Source organism: Larimichthys crocea, chromosome II (assembly GCF_000972845.2).
Source record: "Larimichthys crocea isolate SSNF chromosome II, L_crocea_2.0, whole genome shotgun sequence".
Lineage (NCBI taxonomy): Eukaryota > Metazoa > Chordata > Actinopteri > Sciaenidae > Larimichthys > Larimichthys crocea.
This window is the reverse complement of record NC_040012.1, coordinates 1,129,459-1,144,158: the sequence shown is the minus strand read 5'-3', so window position 1 is coordinate 1,144,158 and position 14,700 is coordinate 1,129,459. Positions and strand designations below refer to the sequence as shown.

Here is a 14,700-nt window from a genome sequence, read left to right as displayed (position 1 = left end):
GCTGTGGGCTATGAAAGAAGGCTTTGGTGAACGCTACAAGAGACGAAACGCTTTGGCACGGGACAAAGGGAGACGCTGACAGTATATACACAAGGTGATGGGGGACAGGTGGAGACAATCAGGGCAGGGACACATGAGGAAGGGCAAGTGACCTGAAACGAGAGGGCAGGTAAATTTCAAAATAAAACAGGAAATGACGAGACAGGACAAAAACCCAACTTGACCTCACTGCGGTGTGACATTATTGTTTCAAAATGAACAAAACAGAAGTCCACTGTTGGTAATGTAGGAATGAATGTGTGTGTGTGTGTGCATTATTTATTTTACAAATCAAACTTTAAACAACAAACACAAAAAACATCATTTCAAATCAAACATGTACAGGTTTTGTACCCAGCAGCTGAGATGATAATAATTGAGTTAAATGTTTGGACAAAACAAACAGTGTGAACGTGTCACTTTTCTCAATATTTGATGAATTTTTACAAACCAAACAATCAATGAACTAACGGAGAAAATAATCAGCAGATGAAAATAATCAATAGTTGCAGTTTGATACTAAATATTTTAAAATCAGCTAAATCTAAAAAGAAATATCTATTTTTCCATGGATGCATGAGTCGGAAGAAAAAAGTTGACTTCAAGTTTTTCTGAATATTTTTACTGAAGTAACACGATCACAGCGTGGAATCAGTTCAAATGATCTGATCTGCCACCTCCACCACTGGGAGTCTCATGGTGTATCTGATGTGATGTTTTAAAATGTAAAGTGTGCAGAGACGCTTTGAACGATGTGACCGAGCGCTGCTCTCTCCACCAATGAACTCATGGTGATGGAAGGAGGTCAGCATGATTTAAACTGAACCACCAAAACATTTAGTCTTTAGTGTAGGAGCCACTGAGCCACAAAGTGGATGCTGAAACCTGCTTTGTTGTTACTGACTGACTTTGTTTGTGCTCTCCATCGTGTGTAATGCTGACCTGAATGAATGCAGCAGATCTCGTGAAACATGAGCTGTGTGTGTGCTGCAGCAGTGAAAGGGTTAAAGGATGTGGAGCGAGCTGAAGGCCTCCGAGCCGCAGACAGAGGATGAGGTATTGACGTCCTTCTCTCCTCAGTCAGGGCTGCAGTGGAGGTGGAGGAGGGGGGTGATAACGAGCCAGAGGGAGGGTGAAGGGGGCGCCGTGGTGGTGGTGGCGGTGGCGGCTGGGTGGCCATGACGACCGGGCCGAGCTCGGGGGATTTAGGAGGTGGATGTGCCTCCGGGCGGCTGCTGCTGCCACGCTCCGTCAGCTCCTTTAGTTCTGCTCCGATCCAAAAGAGGGAATTATGTGCATTTCAAATCCCTGTTTCTGTTGTAAAATGTATGAGGGCGAAGAACCTGAACGCACCACGGCCGAGGTCGACTACAAACACACGCAGAAATACATCAGCAGATAACACAGCGTGGACACACACACACACACACACACACACACACACATTTCAGACCAGAAACACACATTCATCTTTCATTTGCATTTGTGTTTGTCGCCTGTTTGTTGTTCAGCATAATCCCAAATTGTCCAGGTATTAAAAGTTTGGCTTCCTGAAACCTGCAACAGGAAACACAGTCTGTGTCTCACACACACACACACACACACACACACACACACACACACACACACACACACACACAGCAGTGTGTTGGTTGGCCTCCAGGCTCCGAGCTGCTGATGGATGTGGCTGCTGGTTGGACTTAATTAGCCGTGAACGACCTGCAGCCGGTCTGCAGACCCGACTGCTGAACGCTTCTTTAACTCGCATGGATTCTGTGATTTTCACTTTCACAATCATTTTTTGGACGTCGACTCGTGGCTGCTGTTTGCGGCTGCTTTGGGTCAGTTTACAGACTCATCTCGATCTCGACGTCATCACGCCGTCTTCATGAGCAGATCAAATTTGTGACCTTCCAAGTTCGAGAATGAAAACTGCTCCATGTGTTAACAAACCTGAATAAACCTGTGACCACACCCACCTGTGACCACACCCACCTGTGACCACACCCACCTGTCAATCAAAGCGTCCACGCTCTTAACCCTGCATAACTTTAAGCCTTAATATAATGTGAACAGGTGAGTTGTATATAAATTCACCCTCAGTACAGTTGTCATGAACGGGGAAATTAGCTACAGAGACCAAAACTGTTTTTTGTACCAGGCTGTAAACATGTTTATTTCTGCTGTGAAGTTGGACATTTGGACATGGGGACTTATGGAGACTGACTCACTTCTGGAGCCAGCCTCAGGTGGACGTTAGAGGAACTGCAGCTTGTGGCAGTGAGCTGCTTGGTGGTGAATAGATTTCCATCAGTGAATCCAGTTTCTGGGTTTACAGATTTGTGAAGCTCTGATGACGATTTGAAGTCTTAAAGACTCTTCAGTCAGAAGTTTGTTTATAGTCTGACTCGGCTTTTTACTTCCTGTCATCATCAGTGGTAAAAGTATGGTGAACGTTTGTGCTAACCTTCGTGTTGGCCGACATCGTCCTGCAGATTGTCTCTGCTGACGCTGACGTCCTTCGTGCTGATGAAGACGTCGAGCTAATTATCGTTAGTTCTTTAACGTGTCTGATCGATGTGCTGCTGTCTGCGCTCGCCCAGAGAAGAGCTGAGGAATGTCTGAGTTCAGCTTTCATCTGTGTCAGATCAATAATTGAAGCTGATCACGTTCATAGACGTGAGTTATGACCTTCAGCATTTGGACGTCTGAACGTTTCATCTTCTGCTCCTCTGCAGACGTTCAGATGTTTCTTCAGACACGTGATCGCAGCTCTCAGCTGGATCTCTGAGCTTCAGTTATTTATAACTTCACTTTGGTTCAGATGTTGAAAACTGAGCTCAGAGATTTAAAAAAAAAAAAACATGTTCAGTTCGTCCGAATCCAGCCGAGGGTTCAGCCTTCTGTGGACGAACCTCCACGCCGGAGGATTTTCATTTCAAACCTTTTAATGCATCAATAATTCAAACTCTGAGGAGGAGGAGAGGAGTTTAAGGACTTCTTCGGTTGGTTGTGCTGCTCCGTCCTCGACGTCTGCAGCTCGAGCTTCACGTCTCCGTGTCAGCTGCACAGCCTCAGGGTCTCTGCGGCCAGCGGCGGACATTTTTAGGAGCAGGGGAGGGCCGCAGATAGTAATAACAGGCCATTACACAGAGCTTCAAAGCCCACCGAGCTGTGTGTGAAACCTATACCAACACACACACACACACACACACACACACACACACACACACAATCTGTGGCTTTTATCTCAAAGAACGTGGATAATTTAAGTTGGCTGCACATTGCTGAGTTGTGGTGGCCTGTTATTATCAGACAAGACATGACTGTGTGTGTGTGTGTGTGTGTGTGTGCATGCGTGCGTGTGTGTGTGTGTGTGTCCTCAGATCTCCAGATAAGAAAATGCTCTGTGAGGTTTTTCTTTTCAAATCAACGTTAAGTCACATCATGACATTTTATGAGCTGAGCAGTCACGTTAGTATTTCTCTATAGTTACAGCTCGTATAAATCAGTCTGTCGTGATCTGTTGTCTCCAGTGTCAGAGTGTAATCCCACTGAGGTAACTATGTCCAGCTGTACTCGAGTATTTGTCCTGATTACATTACTGATGATCAATCATCAGCAGCTGATATCACTGCCTAGTCCAGCAGCAGTCAGCCCAGCTCGGCGTCTGTCTTTCAGCCTTTTATTTCACCAAGCTCTCACCAACCACTAAAAGTCAGTCCCACATTTACTCTTGTCCGGCGGCTTCTTGCTCGCTCACTCTCTCCTTTTCTCTTCTTAGCTTCCTCCGTCAGCGTCCTCTTCACTCTCTTCTCCTCTGCCATCATGTCCATAGAAGCTGCTGAGCCTGGTTACCTCCTCTTCTTCTTCCTGGTCGTCCATAACGCCTGTTGGTACAAACACTCAGTTCGTCAGCTTGGCGGTGAGCTCAGAGCGACGGGTACCCTGATCTAACTGATCTAACAGCAGCTACAGCTGTCAGCAGTTTACTTCACTGTCCATCATAAACTCTGTAAATCACAGAGTTTCCTCTGACATTGAATCCGACAGCGTCCGGTCCAGATGTGATAAAAACACGTCACAGATGTGTTGCGTGAGTCGACCTGTTATTTCCTCACCTGTTCCTCAGGTGTGTGCTGCTGCTCATCTCCTCTGTGGTGCTTTGCCATATTTCCCTGCAGCTCTGCTCTCTGTCTGCCTTTATTGTTCATAATCTCATAAACCTGTCCGGGGGTTTTATTCCGAGTGAACGTGTGGTCTGAGTTTACTGTCGGTGCTCAGCGGTGGAGGTGTGCTTCACCTTAGCGATCCGCCCACTCGCCGTCTGTCTCTTTATTTAACCCTTCTCGCCTTGTTTGCAGATCTGTCGGAGAAGAAGAGCGACCTGAGGGTTTGTGATGACTCCACCTGTCGATTCGGAGGCGTCTGCAGAGACGACGGCGCTCAGCTCAAATGTGTCTGCCAGTTCCAGGTAGGAGAAGATGAAATTCTGTTTTTATATATAGATATTTACAGTCTGACTTCAGCTCATAGCGCTCGCTTCAATGCAGCCGTGGGACTGTAACACACACGTGAAGTCCCGACAGATCCAAACTCTGTTTCCGGTTTCTTGGGGACTTTAATAAGCTTGAAATGAGAAGTTCAGGATTGTGTGTCACAGCTGAGCTTCTCACTGCTTCGGCTGTGGAAGCAGACAAACAGTGTTTGTCCCTTCAGACGTCAGGACGATGCTGCTGTTGGTTCCTCTGATATGAAACAAAATGTGATTACTCTCCAATCAGCCAGTTTGTTGCACATTTGGCCAAACAACACGACACGGCGTGAAGGGCATCGAAATCACCACGAGCTGCAACAACAAGACACACAGACAGCGTTTGAAAGCAGCCGTCACGCTCTGTGATCTGAAAGCAAAATGCATTTATCATTGGAGTCCACACAAACAGGACACGATCAGAGGAGGCGAGCCAGACGCAGCACGGAGGAGTCTGCAGCCGAATACAGAAACAACAGCTAGAGGAGGTAACTCCCATCATCACATGAAGGACACGAGGAGGAGACAGACGGAGGACAGGCAGCTCCTCGAACATTCAGATTCACACAGCAAAGAGAGCAATGAGATTTTATTCATTAATAAGCTCTGAGTTGATCAAAATGTTAAGACCTGCGTCTCCTTTAATTATTACTTGAGCTCGCAGTAAATAAGCTTAAAAGGCTGAGCGAGTCCTCGGTGGAGCCCAAAGCAGCCTGATGGCAAACATCTACGACTGCTTCAGCTCAGTCTCACGTCTCGAGGTTAATCAGTACAAAGCTGGAGCTTGGAGAGACGTCCTGAGACGATTATCAGGATCACACCAACTCCACTCATGTTTGCATGACAAAGAACCCTGAACCTTCAGTCCAAGGAACTCAAAGATTCCTGCATGATCTGGAGACTCCTAAAGATCAGTCAGATTGTTGATCCATGTGTCTTATGTAACTCTCTTCCCGTACGTTTGGACTTTTGTAGGGTAGAGAAACATCCATGCAACTAAATTCAGACCATTGTCCCCTACGGTAGAAACCAGCTGAGTTCCTTCAGAGGTTCCTCGTCCCTGGGGGAAGTTCCTGCGTCGGAAACGCAGCTCTCGTTTTGTCACCTCGGGCTGTTGGTGTTGCGGCGCTGCTCTACTTTCAGACAGCTGGTCTCTACACTGCAGCATTTCTCTGCGTACGTGAGTGAAAATGATCCAAGCTGCTCGCAGCAGTCACATGAAAACTCGTAAAATGACAGAACGACGACCAAATATCTAAACGACTACAAAATACAGTGTTACAAGCAGACACAGGAGACACATGGAGACATAAAGACGTGACCCAGCTGATGAAAGTAATAAAACATTTCATGTTTTATTTACCGCGGCTCGCTCGGCCTGGACATGGACCGTGAACGTCAAACGAAGGCTCCACTTCAGAAAGTGACTTTTATTTTTAGGCTGAATCTGAAGCTGCTAATTGATGCACTCGGGCGATATTTGCTGTTGAAAAAAAACACCTGATAATAATGGCGGCTGTTTTCCTGAGAGCTGAAGTAGCTCCTCAGTGCAGGAGTATAAGTCAGCAGTTTGCAGCCGCTTTAACTTTCATAGTGCTAAAAATAGCTTGAATCATCAGAATTTCTAGTTTTCTCTGCAGGTGTGTGATGTTCTCTACACGGAAACAGAAAAGCTGCTGCCACCTGAACCCGATTCTTCCCGAGGTTCTGGTTCAGTCCAAATGAGTCTCTCTCTCATTAACTCCACGCTCTGATCACAGTTTGTGACGTTAGAAAGCTGCCATATTTCTTTCTAATGTGACTGTGATGACAACAGAGTGTGTGTGTGTGTGTGTGTGTGTGTGTGTGTGTCATGTTGGGGTTGTAACAGGATGACAGTTTTTTTTGTTCATATTACACAATCATCAATTACAATGACACTTAAAGTACAACAGAAGTTTTTTTGGAGGTTGAACGAACGTTGGGAGCAAGTTGCTGCCCCGAGTGACAGTCCACTGGGTCGTGCACAGCCTCTGCCAGACTGGACACTGCCGGTTCAGAGGTTCTGTCGTTGTGTTCGCTGTTAGACTGGACACTGCCGGTTCAGAGGTTCTGTCGCTGTGTTCACTGTTAGACTGGACACTGCTGGTTCAGAGGTTCTGCTCATCATATAATGACAAAGACGATGAATCATGTTAAAGAAATCAAGTTTTGTTTCTTGTCTATTAAATAAGAAAGTAGCTTCACTTACCTTTGACTCACCTGTTTTTCGTTCCCTCGTTGGTCAGCTGTGTTGAAGTCGGAGAAATTCCACGGAAATTCACGACGAGAAATGCACGCAACGGACGGGTTTGAAGTTTTTGTTCGGTTTTTGAGTTTGTTTGGTTTTAGAGTTTCAGTTTGATCCTTGAGTTTTTGTTTGGTTTTAGTTTGGTTTTTAAGTTTTAGTTTTGTGTTTGAGTTTTTGCATACCTCAGGTTGCCGGAGCCGAGGTTTGATCCCATGTCGCTGCGTTGACGGGCGGCGTCCTTCCCCACTGGACCATCTTCAGTACTGATGAAGAAGAAGAACCAGGGTCAGATTGAGGGGAGGAATCATGCTGAAGATTCTCCTCCATCAGTCCTGATGGAGCTGCTGAAGAACATTTCTGTTCTTCACTTTGTTTGTCTCATCATGTAGAAGGAAAACCACGTCTCCATGTCCTTTTGGTTCAGATGGTCTAGAGGTCAGTGCTCCTGGTTACTTCTTGTCATGTTCAGTGGTCAAGTGGTTTAAAGTTTTGCCATTGAACCCCTTTTAGATTCCCAAGTTGTGGGTTCAAACCCGCTAACAGCACTCTGTAGAAATGATGCAGACGTTCACAGGTGCTGTTATGTTGCTTTCACACCAGGATAGTCCAGGGATTTGATTGGGCGGGGAATGTGGAAAAATGTCACACCTTCATTTGGTTTCACACTGCGGACCAAACCACCTGGACAACATCATGCAGTCACAACAGCTGCTCGTTTGGGGGCGGTATTGCCCAAAACAAGCTCCGACTAGGAAGGAGAAAGTCAGCAGGTGGTTGTGGTCCAGTGGTTTAAGAGCTTGCCTCTGAGATTCTTTTAGATCCAGAAGTTGTGGGTTCAAACCCCGCTCAGAGCAGATTGTTGACATGTGTGAAGGTTCAAGAAGGGCATGTGAGACAAGCAAGAACCCGAGACCCGTGATGCATCCATCTGGGCGGTGAGATCCCAGTCTCCCGATGAACATTTAGCTTTATCCTCCTATGAATCATCCCCAGGATGCCAGGAGCCAAACCTGGCATCACCTGGTAGAGTTGTCAGTGTCCATGTCCTTTTGGACCAGATGGTCTAGTAGTCAGGACTCCTCCTCTTCACACGTCTTCAGTGGTGCAGTGGTTGAATTTCTTGCCATTAAACCCATTTTAGATCCAAAAGTTGTGAGTTCAAAGCCCGTTAAAGGCAGCACTCACAGGTGATCTAAATCTGCTGATGAGACCCTGAACTGAGCCGAGGTTTATTCCCCCGACTCTACGTTGGCGGTCGGCGTCCTTCCCCACTGGACCATCTTCAGTACTGATGAATTAGAAGAACCAGGATCAGACTGATGGAGGAATCATGCTGAAGATTCTCCTCCATCAGTCCTGATGGAGCTGCTGAAGAACATTTCTGTCCTTCACTTTGTTTGTCTCATCATGTAGAAGGAAAACCACGTCTCCATGTCCTTTTGGTTCAGATGGTCTAGAGGTCAGTGCTCCAGATGTCCACCGAGGTATTTGCGGTCCCGTGGTCAACGATCTTGCTACTGATCCTCTTTTAGATCCAGAAGTTGTGAGTTTGAACTGATGGTTACAAAGATGTAGACGCTCTCAGGTGCCGTGTTTACGAGCTTATAGTGCGAGCTTCAATTTAAACGATGGGCAGAAGGACTCAGCTTCCTGTTTCATGGAGACTTTAAAGTAAAGTTCCTCAAAGTACAGTACTTGAGTAAATGTACTTAGTTACTTCCCTCCCCTGGCTGTGTTGGTGCAGTGTGTTCAGAGGTCACAGAGTTCAGCTCTGCAGGGGATTCCTGCTAAATGATTGATGGCTGTGAGTTAATAGAATATGGATTGCTGAACATTGATACGTGTCCTTGGCAGCTGCAGTCTGTTTTCTGACAGCAGAGTCCTTCATGCACGATGAGTGAAACTCCTCATCCTTCCTCTTCCTTTTCTAAAGACAGGAGGACAGATCCTGCTGATGTGTCCTTGACCTCTGACCCTTCTGTCCAAACGCAGTCCTGTCTCAGCTAAATGAAGTCTGATTACTGAAACCAGACCTGTCAGCCGACTTCTGTCTGAAACCTGGACGTAGTCTCTGTGACGTCCCCGCAGACTGTCTAAAACCTGGACGTAGTCTCCGAACATTAACGATGCAAACTCAACATTGAAGTGACTTTCAGCAGGTCCATCGTGGCGTTCCTGATTTCCTCATAACTTAATGAACTGTAAATACAGTGCAGCATACCTCGCTGCCCCCGTTTCCTCGTTATATTTACAGTCCAGATAATGAAGCCTCTCTGTGGGCTCAGGTCAGGTCCGGCACGCCGCTGTGTAAAAATGGACAGTGATTAGAGTATAAGCTATTTCCAGGTGTGTTAATCACCTCACCAAACCGCCCAGCAACAAAGAATAAACAGCACACCATATCATAACGTATTCAGGCCTCAGGCCTGACATCAAACCTGAACCCGTGACACGACACGACCTCCGTCCATCCGTCCATCATCAGAGGACACGACATCCTCGAGTGAGCTCCGACTTTCATCCGACCTGTGAGAACCTGAATGAAACCTCGGCAGCTTCTGTCAGCCGGTCACACTGAGGTTTAATTAACGGTTTGATTGTGTTTGATTTCCAGTGCCACAAACATTACGTCCCCGTGTGCGGCTCCAACGGAGACACCTACCAGAACGAGTGCTACAGGCGCCAGGCGTCCTGCAAACAGCAGAGGCTCATCTCCCGGGTGTCGGACGGACCCTGCTCTGCCGGTGAGTCTGCCAGGAAATATACTGGGTCACAACACGCAATGGAAACTGAATAACACTGATTGATTGATTGATGGTGTGTGTGTGTGTGTGTGTGTGTGTGTGGGGTGAATTAGTACTCTGTTTTTATTGAAATCGACCAGTGGAAATGTCTGTGAGGACACGAGTCTGTCTGTGACGGAGACAATTCACCGGTCATGTTGTAACATCATTCAGATGATTGCATTAAAAAACATGAACCTACATGCACTCTGCACCTGGACGAACCTGTCCACACAGGTGAAAATAAGGTGTGACAACGACCACACCCCCCTGTGCAGTGAGCCAGTAGAGATCATTTAAATAAGTGAGCAGACAGCCTGATGTTAGGACGAGATCAGCTGATCGTTCTATAATGTGCCTATAAGTGCCTCGCTAATATTTTTAATTAAGCTCTCGGAGCCGTCCGTGCTGCAGCGTTTAGGTTCACTGTAGTTAGATTTTTAATTGACTGAACTCGTCCTCGATTTTTCCTTTCCAGGCCCCGAGAGAACGTCATCAGTCAGACTGATTTCAAAGAACGACCCGGTTAATCAACCACGGATCAATTTTAATTAGAAGCCGTGGATTAGTCGTTAAAATCCTCCCGAAGCTGAGCGGTTCCCAAACAGAGTCCACGGGACCTTCCAGGGCCCGACAGAGGTTTGAGGAGGGACAGAGAGCTTGATAAATCACAGACGTCCCCACAGACTGTCTAAAACCTGGACGTAGTCTCTGAGACATCCCTGCAGACTGTCTAAAACCTGGACATAGTCTCCGTGACGTCCAAAACCTGGACGTAGTCTCCGTGACGTCCCCGCAGACTGTCTAAAACCTGGACGTAGTCTCTGTGACGTCCCCGCAGACTGTCTAAAACCTGGACGTAGTCTCTGTGACGTCCCCGCAGACTGTCTAAAACCTGGACATAGTCTCCGTGACGTCCAAAACCTGGACGTAGTCTCCGTGACGTCCCCGCAGAGTGTCTAAAACCTGGACGTAGTCTCCGTGACGTCCCCGCAGACTGTCTAAAACCTGGACGTAGTCTCTGTGACGTCCCCGCAGACTGTCTAAAACCTGGACATAGTCTCCGTGACGTCCAAAACCTGGACGTAAAACCTGGACGTAGTCTCTGTGACGTCCCCGCAGACTGTCTGAAACCTGGACGTAGTCTCCGTGACGTCCCCGCAGACTGTCTAAAACCTTAGACTGACTTCTGCAGTTTTTGGTGGTGGACAGATGCAGTCTGGCTGCATGTGTGCTCTCACTGATGGTGTCAAATGTTGTAAAGCTGAAAATGTTTTTCTGTTGCTGGTTATGAGCCACAAACAGACGGAGTCGCTGCATCAGGACAATTACAAGTGACAGAAAAATGCTGCAGATCATTTCACAAAACTTTCTTTTCATCTTAAACAAACTTGAACCATCTGGCACCAAGTGATACTGGTGCTGATACTGGTGCTGATGCTGGTGCTGATGCTGGTGCTGATACTGGAGCTGATGCTGGTACTGGTACTGATGCTGGAGGTGGTGTGGTGGTTCCTCTCTTCACAGCAGCCATACATCAGAGCCATGCTGCGGCTCAAACAAAGCACTCTCATAGTCTCTGCAGGGTTTATGTTCTCATCCCACTCTTGAGAAACGTGTCGGGGAAACTTATAGTAACACCGCAGAAGCAGCGGCGGTGGTGTTGGCGGCGGTCAACTCCATCTGCAGGGGCAGTGGCCTGATTTCCCAGGAGGCTCCGCCCGGCGCTCTGCTCTTATTACCCGTTACACCGGGGATCCGGCGCTGCGATATGCCCTCCACTTCCCTCACCTCCCTCCTGTCCTTCTGCAATTTCCTCTCTCCGAGATTTATGCTTCCTGTAATTGAAGCGCTCGGCGGCCGAGAGCCGAGCCAACGGTGCGAATACTCGGCTCAGTTTATTTCCCCGAGCAGGAGGAAATGCAGCGAACTGGCTCCTTTCAGCCGGCGAGGTGACGGGAGGCAGGAAGGAGAGACTCCTGCTGGGGTCTGATCCCAGGGCAGGTGGGTTCAGCTGCAGAGATGAAGGTCTGAATGTCGACGCTCGCCTCAGAACTTATCAGTCTTTATAAGTCCTGTTGTTGACTTTTGACATCACCAGCAGATCTAACACCCAGAGACTATGTCCAGGTTTTAGACAGTCTGCGGGGACGTCACGGAGACTACGTCCAGGTTTTAGACAGTCTGCGGGGACGTCACGGAGACTACGTCCAGGTTTTAGACAGTCTGCGGGGACGTCACAGAGACTACGTCCAGGTTTTAGACAGTCTGCGGGGACGTCACAGAGACTACGTCCAGGTTTTAGACAGTCTGCGGGGACGTCTCAGAGACTACGTCCAGGTTTTAGACAGTCTGCGGGGACGTCTCAGAGACTACGTCCAGGTTTTAGACAGTCTGCGGGGACGTCTCAGAGACTACGTCCAGGTTTTAGACAGTCTTAGTCCAGTGCTGCAGGTTGCCGCTCACATATTTTATCAGGATCGTTGTTCGTCTGCGTCGATGATCTGACAGAAACACAAACAGAAGATATTAAAGTTTCTCGATCACACTTTCTTCAGATCAGCTCGTTTTTATCAGCTCCATGAATTTAAAGCACCTGGAAACTTTTCAAGACTCCTGGAAACCCTTGAACCTTCACAGCTACCTTCCTTCCTTCCTTCCTTCCTTCCTTAATATTCTCAGCACCTCTCTAGCTTCCTTGTTTCCTTTCCTCTTCAGTTTATCCACTCTCCCTCTCTTCTACCCACACACTGACCTCCACCTTTCTTCCTTCCTTATTTTCTTCCTACCTCCTTCTTTACTTTGTTTCCACCTGGACACTTCCTTCCTCCCTTCCTTTCTTCCTAGCAGCCTTCCTACCTCTCTTTCCTAGCTACCTTTCTTCCTTTCCTTCCACCTTCCTATTTTCCTACACCCTCTTCTACTCGTCCTGACTTTTCTGTTTTTGAATTTTAATCTAAATATTTTAGATATTTGTGATTTCTCGGATTCTCATCGCTCCATCACTCCGTCCGCCGTCACGTAGCGTCGAGGATGTTTCAGCTGCTCGTGTTCAGAGATAAAGGAGAGTTTCAGTCTTTGCACTTGAACATTAAACTTGAACGATTTTCTCATTAGTGAATGAACATTATCCACGCGCAGGCACAGTTTTTTATCCTTAAGAGGTTAAAGCCGAGTTCCACCTGCAGTCTGAAACAAACTCTTAGTGTTCGCTCAATAACACGCTGACAGAATCATTAATATCTCCGCCCGCCCGCTCTCTCTCTCTCTCTCTCTCCGGCCATTTCTGCCTCCTTTTCCATGAGAAACCATCTCATCATGACTTTGTGAAGAAGTGCAGCAGCTAAAGGTGAAATTTAATTGAACAAAGCAGCCGGTGTCCATTTCTTAATGCAGCAGCGGCGTGCCAGAAAACTCCAAAACACGGCGTCCATTTCTTAATTCAAGGTTGCCGCGCCAAGATTTATACTGTCAGAGTCCATTTCCTGATGGAGCCGCGGAGCGCCGGGACCTCCGGGGCGGCGTTCAGAGATCCTCCATCACACGTGCATGTATTTCAACCTGAACACAAAACCTGAAACGTTAGTCATGTTTTATTTCATGTATCTAAAGCACAGCAGACCTGCAGACGCCTGACGTTTCAAACAAACAAGCCAATCACGCCGCTCTCTCTCTCGCTGCCTCCCTTCCTCCATCCTATCCTCCATCCTTCCATCCTTCCTTCCACCTCCCCACTTTTCTTTTGTCCTCCTTCCTTCTTACCTTCCTACATATAGCAGTCCTTACTCTCTTCCACCTTCCTTCCTCTCTAACTTGCTTGTTTCCTTTCCTCCTCAGTTCATCCACTCTCCCTCTCTTCTACCCACACACTTCCTTCCTTCAGCTACCTTTCTATCTTCCTTATTTTCTTCCTAACCTCTTCTTGCTTTACTTCATTTCCACCTGGACACTTCTTTCCTCCCTTCCTTTCTTCCTTCCTACACTCCTATCTTCTCTCCTTCCTTTCTACCTACTTTCTTCTTTCCTTATTTTCTTCCTCCTGGAAACCCTTCAAGCCGCCCAGCTACCTTTTCTCTCGCTGCCTCTTCTTCCCTACCTCAGTTACTTCCTTTCCTGTCCTTCCACCTCTCCTTATTTAACTTTCTCTACACCGGCCCACTTACCTTTCTTTCATCTTTCCTTCCTTCCTTCCTTACACTGCTCTACATCTCTGCAGGGATTTGTTAGGGGGAACCTGATTTAATCTGAGCACAGTCTCTTTTTCCATGTTTACCTGCAGCACTGAACGACTGACCACCTTCATGCATCATTTCCTGACTCTCTGTTTTTGTGCGTCTTACCTCAACAAGTTTTCATTGGTGCAAAACAAACATGAAGTACAAATATGAGGAAGATGAAAAGTCAAGTGTTATTACGTGTTCAGTAACAGCTCGTGAAGAGTTAACTGACGGTGTCTCGTGTCGTTACAGATCCCGGATCCGGCTCGGGAGACGGAGACGGTGAGTACTTCTTCTTCTTCTTTGGTCTATTTAAAGATTTAATTTCCTGCTTCCTTTGTGCTACGAGTGTAAGTCAAACAGCTTCATGTTTGTATTGTGAAGAAACTCATCAGTGCTGATGTGTCAACATGTCTGCATGAGGCCTGAACAGTACGCCCTCTAATAAAGGTTGTGTGGAGGTTTTCTCCCTCCCTGATGAATGGATTGATATTTTCTGTCTTTGGAGTCTGAAGCAGCCTCGCCGCTGCCAAATCTGACAACAGAGACATTTTGCGACCATCTGTGAGCGCCGACCGGCAGAGTTTGCAGTTTAATATGGCTGCTGGGGGGGTTTAATTGGACGGGGTCCCCGGAGAGAGGCGGTATCTCCACCATGTGCATGTGGAGGAGCTGGTGAATCCCCTGCAGCCTGAGCCAAACAGATGAATCATTAATGGACTGAAGTCAGCGCTCTGCTTTGTTTGTCTTTTACTCTGCAAACATGGACACACCTGAAGCTACATCCACCTGTACAACCACCTCGGAGGGCTGCTGTGTTCACTGTTAGACTGGACACTGCTGGTTCAGAGGTTCTGT

The 14,700-nt window shown here is 47.3% G+C and overlaps 1 protein-coding gene across 1 annotated transcript in view; it reads left to right on the top strand.

Moving 5' to 3' along the window:
• tmeff1a (transmembrane protein with EGF-like and two follistatin-like domains 1a) overlaps positions 1–14,700 on the top strand; it is a 67,372-nt gene that overhangs the window by 24,021 nt on the left and 28,651 nt on the right. The window contains exons 2-4 of the mRNA XM_019257775.2: positions 4,404–4,513; positions 9,457–9,586; positions 14,095–14,124. Coding sequence (XP_019113320.1) covers positions 4,404–4,513; positions 9,457–9,586; positions 14,095–14,124 — 270 coding nt within the window. The remainder of the gene's footprint in view (positions 1–4,403; positions 4,514–9,456; positions 9,587–14,094; positions 14,125–14,700) is intronic.